The 18,878-nt window shown below is 41.6% G+C and overlaps 1 protein-coding gene across 1 annotated transcript in view; it reads right to left on the bottom strand.

Annotated features, from left to right (window-relative positions):
* Positions 1-16,914, bottom strand: part of gdap1l1 (ganglioside induced differentiation associated protein 1-like 1) — a 36,019-nt gene extending 19,105 nt beyond the window's left edge. Inside the window, exons 1-2 of the mRNA XM_050064772.1 lie at positions 16,326-16,914; positions 6,625-6,817 (exon numbers count right to left, since the gene is read on the bottom strand). Of these exons, the coding sequence (XP_049920729.1) occupies positions 6,625-6,817; positions 16,326-16,505 (373 nt within the window). The 5' untranslated portion in view covers positions 16,506-16,914. The remainder of the gene's footprint in view (positions 1-6,624; positions 6,818-16,325) is intronic.
* Positions 16,915-18,878: the final 1,964 nt, after the last annotated feature.

The raw sequence follows: 18,878 nt of genomic DNA, 5'->3' as shown, positions 1-18,878 counted from the left end.
CAAAACCAGCCTGAAAATGAAGGAAATCTGAAACGACTGCATGAGAGTCAATGGAGCACAACTGTGTTGTTGTCGAACCCTGGTCTGAGCCGGCCAGATGCAACATTATGATTGGCCAGTCTGGGTCTGGGGGCGAAACTTAGCGAATGGTCAATTGAAAAAAGACAATAGTGCTTGGATAAAAACGCTGTATGGGCACTCCTGAGGCTGCAGCCAGCAGCTGGTTAGCTTAGCTTAGCTTAGCATAAGGACAGGAGAGAACAGTTAGCCTTGCTCTGTCCAAAGGTAATGAAATGCTCCTACCAGCACCCCCACAGCTCACTAGTTGACACATATATATATTTTTGTGTAATCCAAACAAAAACCGAAATGTTAAAACGTCAATTTAGCATTATACAGGGGTGTGCCTGTGCCGCACTATTTTTTGCCTGGACACAGCAACTTCCTGCAGCCTCCGATGGCTGCGTGGCTGCACTTGTCTTCTCAGTAGCTGAGTAAAACAGCAACTTGTAAATTTGCAAATTTTTACACATCAGTGTTTGTGCAGATTAAACCAACTAAATATAACATGTTAATTAGTGAAATAGGGATGCTGGTACAGGTGGTAGAGGTGTACTGGCATCTGTCTCCCCTTGTTTTCAGTCATTATGCTAAGTTAAGCTGAGTATATCTAATCAGCTGCTGGCTACATATTAAACAGACAGATATGACAGTGGTTTCTATCTTCTCATCTCACTTTATGCCATAAAACCTCTTTTTACAGTTCAGTTTTTGAACTACTCATTTTAAATCACAGCTTTTATATATTGCTGTCCCAGTTCTTGTGCTGGCTAAAGGCTGCACAGCTGAGTGGGATGCTGTTCAACTTAATGATCTGCTGCTGAGACTCAGTATTAAGGATGAAACAGGTTAGCAGAGCAGAGAGAGCTTTTATCTTTGTGCAGGGTCACAGCCAGGGACGGCATCGCTGACAGAACACAGATAGTCAGTTGGCTGCTTGAGCATGTTCAGGCTGACGGATAAGCCTGCGGAGGGGTGGAGCTGCACCTGGCACAGCTCCAGAAAGCTGAGTAATCAGTCCCAGGACCTGCATGCTGACCTGGGCATGCCATGCTGAGGTCCTCTAGGTGGTCTGCTGCAGCACTGTGGTGGAAATACCACAGCAGCAACAAAGAGCCATCTGAAGATCAACCCAGTGTTCACACTGTCTCTGAGACAGTGATGCACATTTCAGAATGTAAGAGCTGCTGATTGTTTGTTAGTCGACAAACAGTTTTCACACTGTGAGAGTCGTCTGCTGCATCTCAACAACACTGTAAAGTAGTCCGAGTTGGCACGACGCTGCTCTGTGCTGTATACGAGTCTCTTTTCTGAGACATCTGCACTTTCCAGGCCAGCTGCAGCCCACGTTGCCAGCATTCATTAGGGATTTACACGCAGAGAAATAGCACGTCTTTAAGTCTTATCCTGCAGCAGATTGACTTCTGGCTAAAAGCATGTTCAGCTTCAGGCCTGGTTTTAAAACACGGGCTGCAGTCGACAGAAATACACCTCAGCTGAAGTGTTACATTACACTTTATAGTTGCAGATTCTTGTGCGACTTCAAACTAACTATTCCCTGCATGCAGCACATGATGAAACAGCTAAAATGAATGTGCCTGAATGAGAACAAGACATCAAACACCGGAGTCAGTTACTGCCTTCCAGCCTTTTATTACTGATGAAGCAGTGAACCAGAGCCTCTGCAAAGCTTTCAAGCATCACTGCTCCAAACGACTGACCACAAACTAAACTAAGACAAGAGACTCCTCAAGTTATTGGCTGACATCCCTCGGGCCTTTACTGGGTTGAGGCTCCCAGGACATTACATAACGACATAACGTCTCAGCTGACGAATCTATAGGACACGCCACCCACAGAGATAACGGGATTCAGTGTATGCATCTTATCATTTGCTTACTCTATGCAGTGGTTAACATCTATGGCTGTTAATCTGAGTCACCGCCTCACAGAGCACATTTCACATCTTCACTTATTTGTGAGTCTCTGTGTTTTAGTCATAATTTCTTGTTTAATCATGGAATTTCTCTCTGTTCTCTTCTGTATCTGTGTCTTGTTTGCCACAAATATCCCCCAAGAGATGATTAATCCAATTTAATGTAATCTAAGCAGAGGAGTTCATCTCTGTGACATTGCTGCAAAAATACTGTTGCAGCGACTTACAGAGTCTCACAGCGCAGAGCACACTGACACACACCGCACAAGGACAGCAGACGGGCCTGAACTGATAGCTTCTAAATGTCTTTGCTACTCTAGCTTCACAAACTGGGAGAAGGCGCCCTGATATTCTCTGTTAGCGACACAGCAAACCAGGCAACTGCCTCAAAACTCTATGGATTAAATGTGTGTCAGCTGGTTTGTAGTAAATTAATTAACCTTTGTTTCACAATTGCACCACTTCAGTAACGGCCTGTTTGGAGGAACCGGGGCGAAACTCTGCTGTGGGTGACATATATTCTCAGTAATTTTGACAGCAGTGCCAACTTTTCAGTTTAGTTTGGACTAGTGAGATTTGGCATCTGTGAAGTCGGTGCATTTTATGAGTTGGATCTTCTGCAGGGTCATCACTTTCAGCCAAATTCACAATTTTAAAGCATTTAGAGATAAAAGCCAAGCTAATAATCATGGTCAGTGATGAATAGATATAGCCAATCAGCATACTTGCCAACCTCCAAACATCATGGCCTTAAATGATGCTAATTAATCACCTCGACTTCACTTAAAAAGTTGATCTGGCCAAGTGTGAAAACATCCCTCAATTAAGCATCCTGCTAAACAGGCATCTGGAGAATATTGTCAGTTTATTCATTTGCACATCAAACACTGTTTTTATCTGAACATCAACAGGCGTGTGGGAGACTGACACACTGGAAACAGTTTCCATATCTCCACAAAAAACCTGTGAATCACGACTACTCTTTCTGATCACATCTCATGCCCAAGTGCACCACAGGTGTCCCAAGAGAGACTGGCCATGAAATCACCAAAAGTGAGTGTAGCACCCTTTTGCAGCACCTGGCAGGGTGCATGTGACTGCAACATTAATATGTGCATAGACATAAGAAGTCGCACATATATCCAGTTATATACAATGTGTCCTTGATTTCAGACAGAAGCAGACAAGCAGTTTCCCATTTTGCCGACTGAAATAACAACTGTCGCTGTCTGTAAATAGCTAGCTATGTAAGCTAACATAGGGTGCGATCCAAATCGCATACTTTTCTTTTTACTTTTAGTACGTACTGCAGCTGCCCTTAAAAAGTACGTACTGTTACATGCAGTACGCACACAATCGGGATATACTACTGTCTCATAACGTTACGCCCTGAACTCTTGCTTTTATATCTGTTACCGTGAGATAAAACAAACGGCAGTCACCAAGTTCTCCAGAGATGGAGATCAACCCTGAGAGCTCTGCTGATGTTACTTTGCAATGTATGTAGATTAACTTTAAAGTTTTAACTGCACCGACTGTAGATTCTAACATTATATATTTGCTGTCATTATTATTTTTACAGTTAAGTCCTTTGTTGTTTGTAATATTCATGATTATTTTGTTAACTTAATCAATCGATATTCCTATTACTACTATTTGACAGCTCATCAGTTACTTCAATGTGCTGTCATCCATCGTTGTGACTTCTGACAGCTCAGCTCAGTCGATGTGACGTATCGTCCACTGTGCAGCAGATTGTGGGTCAGAATAGCCAGAAAAGCATGCTGGCTGGCATGCTGCAAAATCGGACCAGATGCAGTAGAACAGGTATTCTGGATCCTGGTATTTTTGGCACACTGCATTTGACATACTATGTAACGCAGAGTCAACATCCATGAGTTGGTTGAAAATGCTGTCAGTGGATGATTTTTTAATGTTAAGTTGCTGCTGACTTGAGGGGCCTCCCTAGTGTAGTGGTTAGAGCACTTGAAGGTCTAGGGTTCGAATCCTGCTGGGGTTGATGTCAGCAAAGGCATACGATCGCAAGAGGTTCCCACCGCCGAATCAAACAGGATCAGATTCTTTAAGGAATAACTCCGGAATCTGAGCCAAGTCGCATCTCAAGCCTGTTGTCGATGGGAGGTTCCAGATGTAAAAACGGATTCAATTTGCTGCTGACTCGTTTTAAACGAAAACAGGAGTCTCAAATATGCACTTGATGGCTAAAGGCATGATATCATAGCTACTATAGGCCGAAGCTAATGCTATATGTTTCAGAGGCCCTTTTTAGACAGGAATTGTGCAAATTTGCAGGAAAGCCCAATCAGTCTTTTTTCAGCATTGGCAGTATAAAAACAAAATCGGGGAGTGCAGCAAAATGCCACCTACCTACTTTTGTTTATACAGAATGCGCCTTTTTCGGGGCAATGGGGGGCGTGAGCAAGTAACAAAACGTGTAGCTCAGCGTGTGACGTAAACAGTGATGTACTCCGAGGGAAGCCGCGGCTGCTCAGTTCTTCGGCGATTCTCTCATAAGTCATCCAGTCCTTCACCGTCCCCGTCATCTGACGGTTAATGGCCTCTTCGTTTGCGAGGACAAGGAGGGCAATTCTTTGTCTCCCCAGTTGCTCATCTTTACAGTGTCTGTCAGGTTTGTGTTTCCCTCTTGCTTCTAGCTGCTCGCTAATTCCTGCTATCAGCTGTTTCCTGTTAGTCCACCGCCAGTGGCTCACATGTGCGGCGTCATCAACAGCTCCTCCCACAAGTCTTCAACAGCCCCTCCCGTTGTGGAAGGCCACCTCGTTCTTTTTAAACCAAAAAGGTTCCACCAATATGTCTACCCTACGAGGGGGAAAATTGTGCACCTCGGATCAACTCGCCAATCCGGCTCTGTGTGTCTAAACGCTCGCAGCTTGCCGGTTTTGGCAGTGTAAAAGAGGCTTGTGTTCTCATCAGTTTCTGATCCATGTTATTTTATTCTAATAAAACAGCTTGTGTCACTTTTAACGTTACAAAAGAAAAGGCTTTTAGGTTGAAGACTCCCTTGTTCACTCATTGACTAATGTCTGTGTAATGGGCACTCAATGGTGAGCAGCAAATTGAGATTTTGGATCCCTACTAATCATCATTATTTTGTGTCCTCACTGACAGCTGCTGAGTCATATCATAGTCATTTTGCATCACTGTGGAATTGTTAGCAGAAAGTAGTGTACATGCCATGGACTCTACTCCATCAAGGATATTTAAATTTACACACACACACACACACACACACACACACACACACATACACACTAAAATAAAACTGCGGACAGTTTATGTGGTGCACCATATAGTAACAGGGAGTGATTTCAGGCACAGCCTAATTGATGTGCAACATTATCATGGATAACGAGTTTGGCTGCTGGAGTGTAAACACTGCAGAGTCACTAACGCTCGTCTAAGCTCTGATAGCATCAAGGATTTAGTGGGGAAATACTACACAGTGGATGTGTCATGCTTTGTTTAAATGGGGTCGTGTTTACCGTGTTCACAAGCTCATATGAACACCCACCAAACAATCTCGTAGGTGGAAACTTTCTGAAAGATCAGCGTTGTCTGCTGAGGTTTTCAGAAATGGCCAGTTAGTCCTAAAACCTGGAAATGAGTTAGCATTTAGCACACTCGGTTTTCTCGGTTCAAAGTCAACGGGTTTTTGAACGGGTTAGATGCCTAAAAATAAGGTCTGTGGTGAGTTCAGAAAGGCAGAAAGGGGCTTAAGAGATTATATATTTTGTTCTACGATGTAAAATACGTCAGTTCAGTCAGTCAAAATCTGCGAGGAGCGATGAGGCCAGAGTTTAGAGTTTGGCGTCTAGACTCTGGCCTCATCGCTCCTCGCAGATTTGTTTACATGAGGAGAGGGAGTTTGGGAAGTGGTGATTATATATTCCCCCCTTAGCTGGAGCCTGCAGGTGGATGCTGGGGTGGAGGTGGGACAGGGCAGCAGCGGCATCGACAATAGATGAATAATAGTAGATGACGTACGGAGAATGACGTATGACGTGTGTAAGACTCGTTGCAGCTAGCTGCCGCAACTACTGGCTACCCAACTCGTGAATTTTTATGCAAAATCCAATGGAAAAAAACTGTTTTTGACGAGGAAACCAGGACGACGCTAACTTCCATGTTGGCCCACAAATAAACATCATCCCTGCAGCACTATATTCCCAACAGCCAATCTTTCTCCAGTGTCATTATGTCTTTGCATTTCCTGCATTACTGTAGCTTGCCAAATTGTTAGCCTCGTTGGCCTCTACACGCCAACAGTGGTGCCCTTGTTACGTGGCTAGCAGCAATGTTCTCATGACCTAACCACTTGAACGCCAAGCATACTGTGTACATGACTTCCCGTGCTGTAACCACAAGCTCACAATTTCCATTTGAAGGCAGCGTTAGTTTATAGCTACTGTACACACAACTTCAGCATGCAGAGAAATCCAAAGCTTGACAGACGTGTTGTGCGTTGTTGCCCCAGGACCTCACAGCAGGTTCATCTGTCTGTGCTTTCAAAGTCAAAGTTTGCAGTCGAGAGAAGAAAGAGGAGCAGCATCATTAGATGAATGAGCCACATTATTACTGCACCATACCTCCCACAAAGTTTTTCTCCAGGTAATCTATAATCTGGTTGTAGTCACTGATGATGGTGTCGCCGTGGAGGAAGACGGGCACCTCCTCGCCCAGGTTCAGCCTCATGAACCAGGGCTCCTTGTGCTCCTGCAGCGGCAAGCTCACATCCCTCTCCTCGCAGACCAGACCCTTCTCATTAATGACTAGACGTACCTGCAATCACAAACACACACAGCTGATGAGCAGGGAAGATGACACAGGGAAAGGATAAATTTAGTGTGTGTGATGCTGTCTGTCTTTTTGGGTATCAAATCAAAGCAGTAAAGTTGACAGGAGGAGAGAAAGGTTTGTGTGTGCTGTAAAAACATCACATTTTAATATAATGAATCAATATACGGGTGATTTTATGTCTAGAACAATATGCACAGGGGGAACTAGGGGACACGTTGTCCCTCACAAACATTATTCAGACAGTAAAATACAAAAACAAGCGAAGGCTGGTGATTCATTGCACAACAAATCTCATTTTTCAGTTGCTCTAAAGAGTCATTGCAGTAATACACAAACCTGAGCAGGGTGGCTAATAGTTTCAGCTGTTAAAGTTATGTTTGTATTGTATAGAATAAATAATCTTATCTATATTGTTTGTGTGGTCTGGCGAAATAATGGGGTGCTTGCTAACGTTTGAGCAAAAACCTTCAGGATCCATTGCTAGCGGGATGAAGGATAAGCCAAGGTCCATGGAGAGCTATTAGTGGGAATAAGATTAATGAAAGGAGATGACACTGGGGCTATGAAGTGCTACATTTGACCGCTTAGGAGGAACGACCAAATGGGAGTTTTTCCCAACATGGCCAGACACGGTGTAATGAAATAATACTGAGTGATTTAGTAACACAGGCGCAGTAATTACAGTAGGCCTGCTGCTTCAGACAGCAGGAACAAATGTGTGAATGCATCCTCAAAGTCAAACAAGAAAAAAAAAGCCTTCTACATCTCCATCAGTGTGACTTTGTTGCACACTAAATCAAGGATTTCTATATAAAACCGTCAAGTGTTTCAGGTCTCAGACTTACACTGCCGAGGTGTCCCTCAGTGATGGCCGCAATAACACAGTCATCGTTGCTTCAGGAGTTTGTTATATAATGAAATTAGTCACTCTTTAGTGATGATGCCAAGAAGTTCAGCTGCCCTGGAGGCACAAAATAAACTCATTTAAACTGGAATATAACATCCATCTGCATGTTACTACTATGTTTAATCAAGTACTGTACTTGGGTACAATTTCGAGGTTTACATATCCTACTTCATAAAGCTATTTCATCACATTTCTGAGGGGAATTTTGTACTTTTTATGCACTATTTTCTGCGATAGTTACCAGAAAACAGATCAAGTGTCTAGTTCTTCTCACAAATTACTTCATTTAAATACCTACCTGAGGCCCAAAGAGGTAGAAGTATCCAATAAAAAATATAAATGTACAAATTTGTTAAGGCCACTTTATTAGGTACACCTGGTCAACTGCTCGTTAGCTAATCAGCAAATTACGTGGCAGCAACTCAATGCATTTAGGCATGCAGACATGGTCAAGACAAGTTGCTGAAGTTCAAACTGAGCATCAGAATGGAGAAGAAAGGTGATTTAAGTGACTTTGAACGTGGCATGGATGTTGGTGTCAGACTGGTCTGAGTATTTACTGGGATTTTCAGCACAACCATCTCTAGGGTTTACAGAGGATGGTCCCAAAAAGAGAAAATATCCAGTGAGCCAAAATCCCTTGTTGATGCCAGAGGTCAGAGGAGAATGGCCAGACTGGTTCAAGATGATAGAAAGGCAACAGGAAGTCAAATCACCACTGGTTCCAACCAAGGTGTGCAGAAGACCATCTCTGAACCAACAACACCTTGTCCAACCTTGAAGCAGATGGGCTACAGCAGCAGAAGACCACACCAGGGGCCACTCCTGTCAGCTAACAACAGGAAACTGAGGCTACAATTCACACGGGTTTTCTCACCAAAACTGGACAATGTTAGATTGGAGAAACGTTTTCTGGTCTGATGAGTCTGGATTTCTGCTGCGACATTCAGATGGTAGGGTCAGAATTTGGTGTGAACAACATGAAAGCATGGATCCATCCTGCCTTGTATCAACGCTTCAGGCTGCTGCTGGTGGTGTAATGGGGTGGGGGAGATTTTCTTAGTACCAACTGAGCATGGTTTAAACACCACAGCCTACCTGAGTATTGTTGCTGACCGTGTCCATCCCTTTATGACCACAGTGTACCCATCTTCTGATGGCTACTTCCAGCAGGATAACGCACCATGTCACAAAGCTCACATCATCTCAAACATGACAATGAGTTCACTGTACTCCAATGGCCTCCACAGTCACCAGATCTCAGTCCAATAGAGCACCTTTGGGATGTGCTGGAACTGGAGATTCTCATCATGGATGTGCAGCCAACAAATCTGCAGCAACTGTGTGATGTCATCATGTCAATATGGACCAAAATCTCTGAGGAATGTTTCCAGCAGCTTGTTGAATCTATGACACCAAGAATTGAGGCAGGTCTGAAGGCAAAACGGGTCCAACCAGGTACTAGCAAGGTGTACCTGATAAAGTGCTAGAGTAGAGTGTATATCTATAATGTTACAATGCTGGATGTTCATTTGAATCATGGCCAAAGTTTCAAATAATTGAGGTAAACAGATGTAAAAGTAATCCCTGTGAGCACAAACCTCAGCCTTCAGACTGTTTCCCTGATTTTGGATCTTATTCCTGCTGAAACATGTCTGATTGTGAATATTCTGTTGTTGTTCTGTGGTAGAAAAAGCCACTATACTCCTTTAAAGTCATTTTTCCCTGGCTGCACACTGTGACCCCTAAACGCTGACCAACCAGAGCAGTCTGGGCTGTTTTGGGAGGGGGGCATAAAGAGTCAGGTGCTAAAACAGAGTCTAAAACTGAGGGTGAAAACAGACAGTATGAGTGTGAGTGTTTTCTGATCATTAAAGCATGTAAAGATGTTCTTGTAGAAAACTTAATTGCAAGTACAAGCCTGATAATGAGCATAATAGCTCCTCTTAAATGCCAAATAAACAACTATTAAGAAATAATATCAATAAATATCTGCTATTTGTAACTGAAAATAGTACCACGCACAGATTATGAGACGTCAGCCCCTGGAGAATTGAGAATTGTTAACAGTCAATTCACAGGCTTTGGTCCCTGGCCCTTTACCTGTTAGGCATATTCACTAATCCATCCATGATACTAATAAATCAACTACCTCTACAATATCACCATCTGTTCCTGTTTGGAGGGTGCTGACCCCTGATGTAGGCCGGGGGCCGCTGGACTATGTAACTGCATATTAAGTAGTTAAAAGTAGCTGTTGCTTACATACAAGCTGTGTTTCCATTTAAGTGATTTTTAAGTGAATTTTAAATTGTTTCAAAAAGGAAATGCAAATTATTTATCAACTGATTTGGAGTGAATAAACCTGGCAAAGCGCAGTTTTATTAGAGTTTGGCGGTAAAGGCTTTACACACAGCTGAAACCTGCCAGTTAAAGGAGTAGAAGAAGTAAAGGTTGCAAACAAGACACAAAACCAGTCGAGAGAAAAATAAAGAGAGGTGTTCAGGAATTTATATAAACTGTTCTTTCATATCAGCTAGTGTCGGCCATGTTTCATGCTGTTCTGAGACAAATGCTGCGTCTCAAATCGCGTACTTCTGTACTTACACTTAATATTTTGAGTGCATAAGTGCGTTCACACTGAGAGGTATGGAAAAATGCACTGAGTACACAGATGGCGCACTCAAAACGGTCAAGAAGTTGAGTGTGGAACTATGGACACTTCTCGCACTCAATGGTCGCCATCTTGGCTATGTAGCGGAAGAGGAGGGACCACTTTTCAAACTGGAAATAGCAGCCGAGGACTATGCGACCGTGAACGACGCTGCATTGTGCAAATACATGTGTTTTTTGCACTAAGCACCACTATACTGTTGTCGGGTATAATCCAGCAGTATGTTTATTGGGTTAATTTAGCAATCTGTAATGATTTGGTACCTCGAACGGTAACGTGAATGCATAGCGCATCAACTCTTCTTCAGCAAAGACAAAAACCACGTCATGCAAACATAAAAACTTTTTAGCGCAACTGAGTACGTTTTATAGAATTTTGCCATTTTCAAATAGCTTTTTATTGCGATACTGTAAAATGCACGTAAAAATAAGTTTATGGAAACATGGCTATTGTTGTATTGGGATTAGGATTAATGTAACATATGATTTTTTTTCCTGCAAAATTAGTGCTTTTACTGCTAGTACCTCCATTTTGAATGCATCTTATTTCAACGTGTTTAGGATTAACTTACTTTGTTGCCAAACAGTTTAACAGCAAAGCATCTCCCTGAGCCACACAGTGCAAGTGTAAGTTATTCGTGCTTCTCATAATATGATTGACTGAATAAATAGCTACTACGAATAAAATGGATGCTGATAACATTTCTGTTATTGAATGCAGGACTTGTACAAGCAACAGAGAGTTTTACATTGTTACACTGGTACTTCTTAAGTTAAAGCTCTGAATACTTTTTCCATCACTTGTTGTTAATGCATAATTAGCATTAAACTAAAATTAAATGCTCAGTCCCTTTAACTAGTCTGGCGTAGCTACACATTTTGATAAATACAGGCCTGTCTTAATTAGACGCCTGGTCTGTATTTTTCGGATGCGTAAAACTGGATTGTTGACTACCTATGTGAGCTACTGTTAGCTAGCTGCTTAGATTGTGCACACAAATATAAATGTTTTAACATTTGTCAATATGGAGATGCTACACATTAGCTCAGTCGATTTCATTTTATGAAACCATGTGCACCAGAGGAGACCTTAAGCCATTCAGATTTACCAGCATAACAAAAAAAAAACCAAGTGTTGACTCCCTCCTTCTGACGCTGTCATGAAGTCAGAATATGTGTCCATTCCTCCATTACCCGCTAAGTTACTCATATTCCTTTAGTCCAAAATGGCCCACCATTCAAAAGAACCAAAAGTATTTTTCTAAGAAATAATCTAAGTCATGAATATTGTTTAAACAGGATAAAGTGGTGTTGTGTTGGTTTGTCGGGCGCCAGTATATGGAAACTAACTCTTAAATGACTGACCAGACACTTGGCTGGCGTCATGACACTCTGCTCTCTGCACAGACAGAAAACAGCAGAGTGTGAGAGTCTCACAGAAGGTGTACTGAAGGTGTAAATCTCTAACCTGCAGGCTTTAAGGTTTCCAGTGCTCTATTGATCTGTGAAGCCGGCCTCTAAATATGCTGTTACTCCAGGGTATCAAGATGTCTTTATCATATCTGTTGTGCTCACGATACATCACTCGTCTGAGGTAGATGAATATATTGTGTGGACGACTTCAGGCCACGAGAGCACAGTTACTGTGGCAGTTAGTCGTGAAGCATTATAAACACAGATGAAGGAAAGGAAAGTGTCGTGCAGGAGAAATTCAATGGCCCAGCTTCCCTGTTCTCCACAGGAACCTGCTGAGGCACACACAGACGTGTAAATAATCCCCCTGAACGCCTGATGACGATATCGTCTTCACAGGGAGATCTGTTGGAGAAGTGACTCCTTTGTCATTTTCACTTGCTGAGTGTCTCGTTGTCAAAATGTTAACTGTAAGTTGTCTTTTTAGAAAAAGGAAGAGTGTTTTCACGCCACACAACATTGACTAAATATAACACTATCTTTCAAGGTGCTGCGGCGATACTGTGACCAATCGTGTTGCACGCATTTGTGCTACATTAAGGCCCGAAATACTCAGTTCAGTTCTGGTGGAGGGGACAACCTAGGGCTTGGCCTCTTAATCTTATAAAAGCCATTCCCAAAATGCCATTTAAAGCATGCATCAGCTTGCGTAACAACAAATGTCACACACCGTTGCAGAAATACACAAAATCATGAATTCAGTGCTGCAATCTCACTGAACTTTGTGTGTTTTGTTATAAAGAAAAATGCATGCTCAGGATTCTCAGTCCATTGACAGTGCAGTCACACATGATTGTAAAGTCACTCCAGCTCCTCCAGCTCCAGGATTGACGCGATAATCATGACAGTGAGCTCGGTGTTTACCCTCTGCTGAGTGACAACCGGCACAATCAGCCGCTCAGACTTCAGTGGCTGTGAGCCAACACTCGAGTCTTACAAGTGACGTACCAACATGAGACTGAGCATCAACTCAAGGTTGTTGGGGAGGAACACACAGTTACACCCTCCTTCAGCTCACAGACACAGAGCTACAGCTGTTGGTGCACTGAGACATTTCTCATGACAAGATTATTTAACCAATCCTGTAGTAAGGTGTGTATTAACAGAATAAAGCATCAGCAGAGTAAAACACTTGAGGGCTGATGATTATTTTCTTTATTTATTCATCTGCCAATTATATTCATAATTAGTCAATTAATCATTTGGTCTATGAAATGTGGCCTTCACAACTTTTCTAAAACCAAAGATGACGTCATCAGTATGTTTGCTTTGTCCGATCAATCCAAAACTGGAGAATATTCTGTTTATTCTTACGTTAAACAAAAACTCAAGCAAGTCTTTACTTCTGAAAAGCTGGAACCAGATAATATTTGGTAATTCTGCTTAGAAAATGACTTAAAATTAATTGATTATCAAATCAAACGCTGATATTTTTTCTGTTGATCGACTCAGTGATTAATCGACTGATAATTTCAGCTATAAAACTCACTAATATAAATTATAACTGTCATCCATGTGTACACACACACGGCACAGATGGAGGTCAGTGAACAAGAGATAAAGCACCAACTGTCACTTCACAACAGTGAATGTGCATTTTTTAAAGGAGCACTTGGCAAGTTTGTGTTAGCTTAAAGAGAAACTGAAAGGTCAGGATTGAAGCAGCAGAAGCCAAGATGTGTTGACTTTCAGTCCCTAATACGGGTCAAGCTCCATAAATACTGGATGCTGCATTTCCCATAATGCACCTTGATAATGCCAATAGACCAATTCATAATTTTCATTATTTACAATAACTTCCTGGCAGAAAACCCTCACGTCACGTACATAAAATCAAATGGCGCCGAGCAAACGCTGCCTCGATTGATAACCACCTAAAAAAGCCCACCAAAAAAATCAATATTAGTTTAAGTGTACACTATATTTAGAATATTTTCAGGGCTTCATCTTGATGTCAGACAGTCTTTTACGACAGGGGACTGAAGCTGTTAACTCAAAGCCACCAGACTCTACTGACAAAAACAGATAACTGGAGTTGCTGATCTACAGTACTGCAGCCAATATCAGTTAATGTGTAAGGTAAAGCAGAGCAACGTTTTTATATAGCATACACACAGATATAAATTTTAGTTTTGCTGTGGCCCCGTCTGCATCAGTACAATGCTTACATGATACATTTGGTTTATCAAAGATGATAGCAAAGCAACCAAGTACATAAAATCAGCTCAGCAGAAATGTCAGACAGGTCGGACCACAGTGTTTAAATATATCTTATTACATATTATATATCTTATTCTTACTAACATCTATAAACGTTACAGTTACAGCTAACAATCACGACAGAAACGACAGCAGATATTCCATGTCTCCGCATTGAAATTGATTACCAGTTGCCTATCAGAAAGGGGTTGTTGATGTTAGCACACTGGATCGTTTCAAACTTGACAACAGAAAACATATTATATTGGTTCTTTTGTTTTTCCTGTTAGAATGTTTTGCGCTGTATGTGGATGACATCAGCTGGCAGGAAGTAAACATGAACCCAAGGTGTTGCCTCGCAATGCAGTTCCAGTGAAACGGTCAATAGAGAGTCAAAGTAAAACTTCTGGGTTCTGCTCCAGAACTAAGAAAATCTCATTCAAATCCCACTAACATTTGTAATAATGCAGTTAACTATAAATCAAGCTTGAGAACAGAGACGTTCTCAACACTGTGCCAAGTTGTTTACTCTATTTACATGAGGATGGTATTTTTTTAGTAGGCTCATGTTCTTGTTTAGTCAATATAAGCAATCTTCTCCCAACAGCGTCCAGTACAAGTCAGAAAACCAACATGTTGTCAGCAGTACCAGTTCTAGCCAGGTGAGCCATCGTGAGCCACATTCTCACTCCGACCTCGTCACATATGTTTTGGTCATGGACTTTCCTGTTACATGTATTGTCTTCTTTCAAGATACCCTTCTGTTTTCACAGGAAATTTAACATTTACGTACAGTCTCTTTCAAAATAAAAGCACTACATCGGTACAAAAACCACAAATTGACGGGGGTTTTTTTCCTGCAACAACAAACACACATGGTTGGGTTTAGGAAAAAAAGAACAGGGTTCGGCTTTAGAATCTTACGGGATGTGGACGCCGCTCTCTTGGGTAAAATTCGGTGTTTGTTGGACCCATCCACCACCCCTCCTGCCCACCCCACTGGGACTTTCTCTGCCCTAACTTTCTGACCATGCCAGGCGCCATTAAACTATAACAGCAACTGGCCACGTATCACGCCAACGTGAAAGCACGCCTTTTTTCATTGGTTTCTGACGCCGCAAGTCACTGCTCAAGTGCGGGATTTCGACAACTTTGGAGTGACACCAGGCTCGTTGGCAATATCAGTTGATAACATTACATTACAAGCTGGACAGTACTGTGTGGACGACTGATTTAATGAGACACTAATGAGACAGAAGCGCTAATAACCATTATATTACTACAGCTTTCTCTACTGTTGATAGACAGAGCGGCCATCTTGGATTTTGATGTCGTGGTCGATGAGGTTCTTCCAACTTTCTGAGTCAGAAATCTGACTGGGAACCTGGAAATCACAACTTCCCAGTTCAAATGAAATGAACCATTCACTAACCCCAGCGACATCACAGGGGTTATTTGCTCTACGAGTTTCACAGCTCCTCCAGAGCCACAGCAGACAGAATACAGATGTTTTCATAGTGGTGCTCCAGGTGACTAGTACACTGAACTTTGTGTAAAATTGGTGGCGTGCCCCTTTAATATACATGCTGTTTGTGAAGTTAAACCCTGCAGGTCATAAGTAAGAGCACAAAGTCTTCTTTATTCTGGTTATTACTGTGAATGAATCATGTGAGCTTTCAGAGTTTTGAATATCTTGATTTTATCGCACATGCTCATCTAATAGCAGAGGTACAGCCTAAGGTAGACTCACAGGAGCCCTTAAAATAACACTATATGCTATGATTCAGCTGCAGAAGGGGGAAGATGGCCTTTGGTTTGTTTTGCACATCATTTTAATCAATTATTTAGGATGTCATGTGTCAGAGCACATAGGTTGTTGCCACATTTACCAGCCACAGAGAGACAAAATAGCTCCAACATGTTTATAAAAGGTGGAAGCTGCTGAGGTATGAGGGGGGTTGATGTATGCGGTGGTAAATAAACAGAATATTGACCACCAGTCCTGCTATATGTCGAGGAAATGAGCCCCATGCTGCAGCGCTTCTCTAACGGGAGATCTGCCCAGCTGCAGGATCATATTCATATTCCGGAGGTATGTGCAGGAATAAACATGCACCAATAACACAACATGTTTGGATCATAACAAACACAGGGAGCTGCACGCTGTGGCATCATGCAAAGAGACGTGGAGACACCTCCATTTTCAAGCTCTGCTCTTTTTTTTTTTTTTTTTTTTACCTTTTGAGAGGTGAAAGACTGCGTCCAGTGGTACAAAACCAGCCTGTCTTTATTGAAGGGTTTGGGCTCTGCCGTCGGTTCTTCGCACTCCTCCCCGTCTGTGATTTTGCCGTCTTCATCCATGGCTGAGATGGGCCACCAGCTACAGTTGGTGGGGGTAACATGGTTGGAAGACGCCATGACAGAGCGTTTTGTGCGTGTGGAGGAGAGGAGAGGAGCGAGGAGGGAGAGAAGAGGAGAGAGAGAGAGAAACAGAGAGAGGAGGAGGAGGAGGATTTCAGCAGCTCGAGCTCAGCATCATCGGTTCACGCGCCAGCAGCATCCGTCAGTGTCGGACAGCTCCCGTGCTGGAATCGGCTTCACCTCCAAATGCGGACAGATTTTTATAAAAGCATAACAAATCCAAATGCAGACAGCGTGTTACTCGAGCATGCTGCTTCACTTACAATAAATCAATGTGTAACCGTAGCCTATTGCATCACATGATGAGCCACGCACAAACATGCGCGGTGGAAACGCGCGGAGGGAGCGTTTCATTGGAAGGTCAAGCGGCTCACTGTAAGGACACATGGAGGCTGTAGATCCCAGGACTCCTGCCATGGTGTCAATATATGGTGTCAATATGCCTTTAGATAGGCCTACTGGCTAAAAACAAACAAACAAGAAAGTAAAAAGAAATCTCAACAGATATTTGCAACATGTGTTTAGGTCTATAATTTCAGTGGTTGAACTTTTATTCAAGCTGTAATTACATTTGTAATTAAATTGAGTATTGAAACTTTTGCTGGTTTATATTAACATTACTGAATTCCAGTAGAAAATGTACTTTTTATTACAGGGCTGCACAATTAATCAAAATATTATTGAAATCACAGTGTGGCCAAGTGCAATATCCACATCATATGAGCTGCAGTTTTTTGATAAAAGGTAAAATGTGTCACAACATACCATTACAATTGTTGTGCTACACAGATGCCTTTATCAAATTCCAGACATATGGGAGCAAGTTTTTCTGGTAAAGACCCTGCAAAAACCACATTATCATTTCTTTTTTAAATATATATATATATTTCCAATGAAAATAACCAGGCTACAATTCTCACGAAAACCTCGATCCATGTCGCGATATCTGTCAAAATAATCAAAATATTTATTTATTTAATAATTTATTTATTCATTGTTATTCTTCTCATCATTATTGTCATTCTCATGATTGTTATTATTAATATTATTATGATTAATAATGATAATAATAATCTTTTTTATTATTTAGATATCAAGCAGGCCTACTTTTTATTGCACTGACAGCTGTGTTACATGTACCTTTTCAGATTAAAATTTTACATTAAAAATATAATGCCTTATAAAATAGCCTAGAATGAAAACCAGTGGTTCCCAATCTTTGTGACCCCTCACAAAAAAGCATTGTCTAGTTGGGGCCCTCGTCACATTTCCACCAAAGAAAGATTTGCCTGCCAAACTTTCATGTTTCTAGTTAAATAATTGTTATTCTCAATGGTGGAATACCCATCTTTTGGACTATATTGCACATATAGCCTAGGCTATTTGTTGGAGTTGCATGACAATATATATATATTTTTTTAAAAAGTGGATATATCAGTATTGGTTATAAGTCAAATGAGTTGTTACATAGGCCTATATCTGCAAAAAATCAAATATCATGCATCTCTACTATTTATACCTCATTAAACTTTTGCACAGCCCATGGACAATATTTCAAACTATTCTGCAAAAAACTACAACTTACAAAACTGTGAAGTTCTTTAACTATACGTAGCTACATATTTTTTTATGATAGCTATTTTTTCTTCTTTTTTTCTGGTGTTGTTTTGTATTCTACAGCCTATTCACGTTTGTCTTTTTTTTTCAAAATGTTTGCTGTTATACACTGATACACTTATTCCTTGTATGTGAAGACCTGATTTCCCGGATTTTGAAGAAAACTCTATCCATCCATCTACCTACGGATGTGTATTTCAACCAAGAAAACAGGCGGCTACAAATTCGAATACATTGGTATAAACCAGCAGAACTTCAATGAAGCATTGGTTCACAAAAAAATAAAAATAATTTTGAAGTAACGATTCTTCTTCCTGGTCAAAATGGAAACTGGGCGCCTACAATACCCATAATGCATCTCTACCTATCGCAATTTTAGCCCGAAATTCGTGTGTTATGCTAGCAGCTAGCAGCAGCTAATGTAGCCCGGGGCGACTAGCCTAGCTGCAGCAGAGAGTAGGGACATGCTAACAGACATCAGCTACACTCACTTCTTCATAACTCCACACACTAAGATGTGTCTTCATGTTTAAACTCTTTTCTAGACCCAAAAATACGATATTCGGCGCCAACCGTCGCTTAACGTTAGTGACGTCATCTGTCGCTACGCCACTCCATAGCTCCACCTTCCACCTGTGGTCCAACATGACAGTAGGTTGCTATGGCGATTTTGACTTTTACTATTAATACTTTAAGCAACCTATATTGAGCTCATAATACTTGCTGATAGTAACCTAGGTTTATTTACGGGAC

The sequence above is a fragment of the Epinephelus moara genome, chromosome 16 (genome assembly GCF_006386435.1).
Source record: "Epinephelus moara isolate mb chromosome 16, YSFRI_EMoa_1.0, whole genome shotgun sequence".
In the NCBI taxonomy this organism is placed as follows: Eukaryota; Metazoa; Chordata; class Actinopteri; order Perciformes; family Serranidae; genus Epinephelus; species Epinephelus moara.
This window is presented reverse-complemented; position numbering and strand designations above follow the sequence as displayed.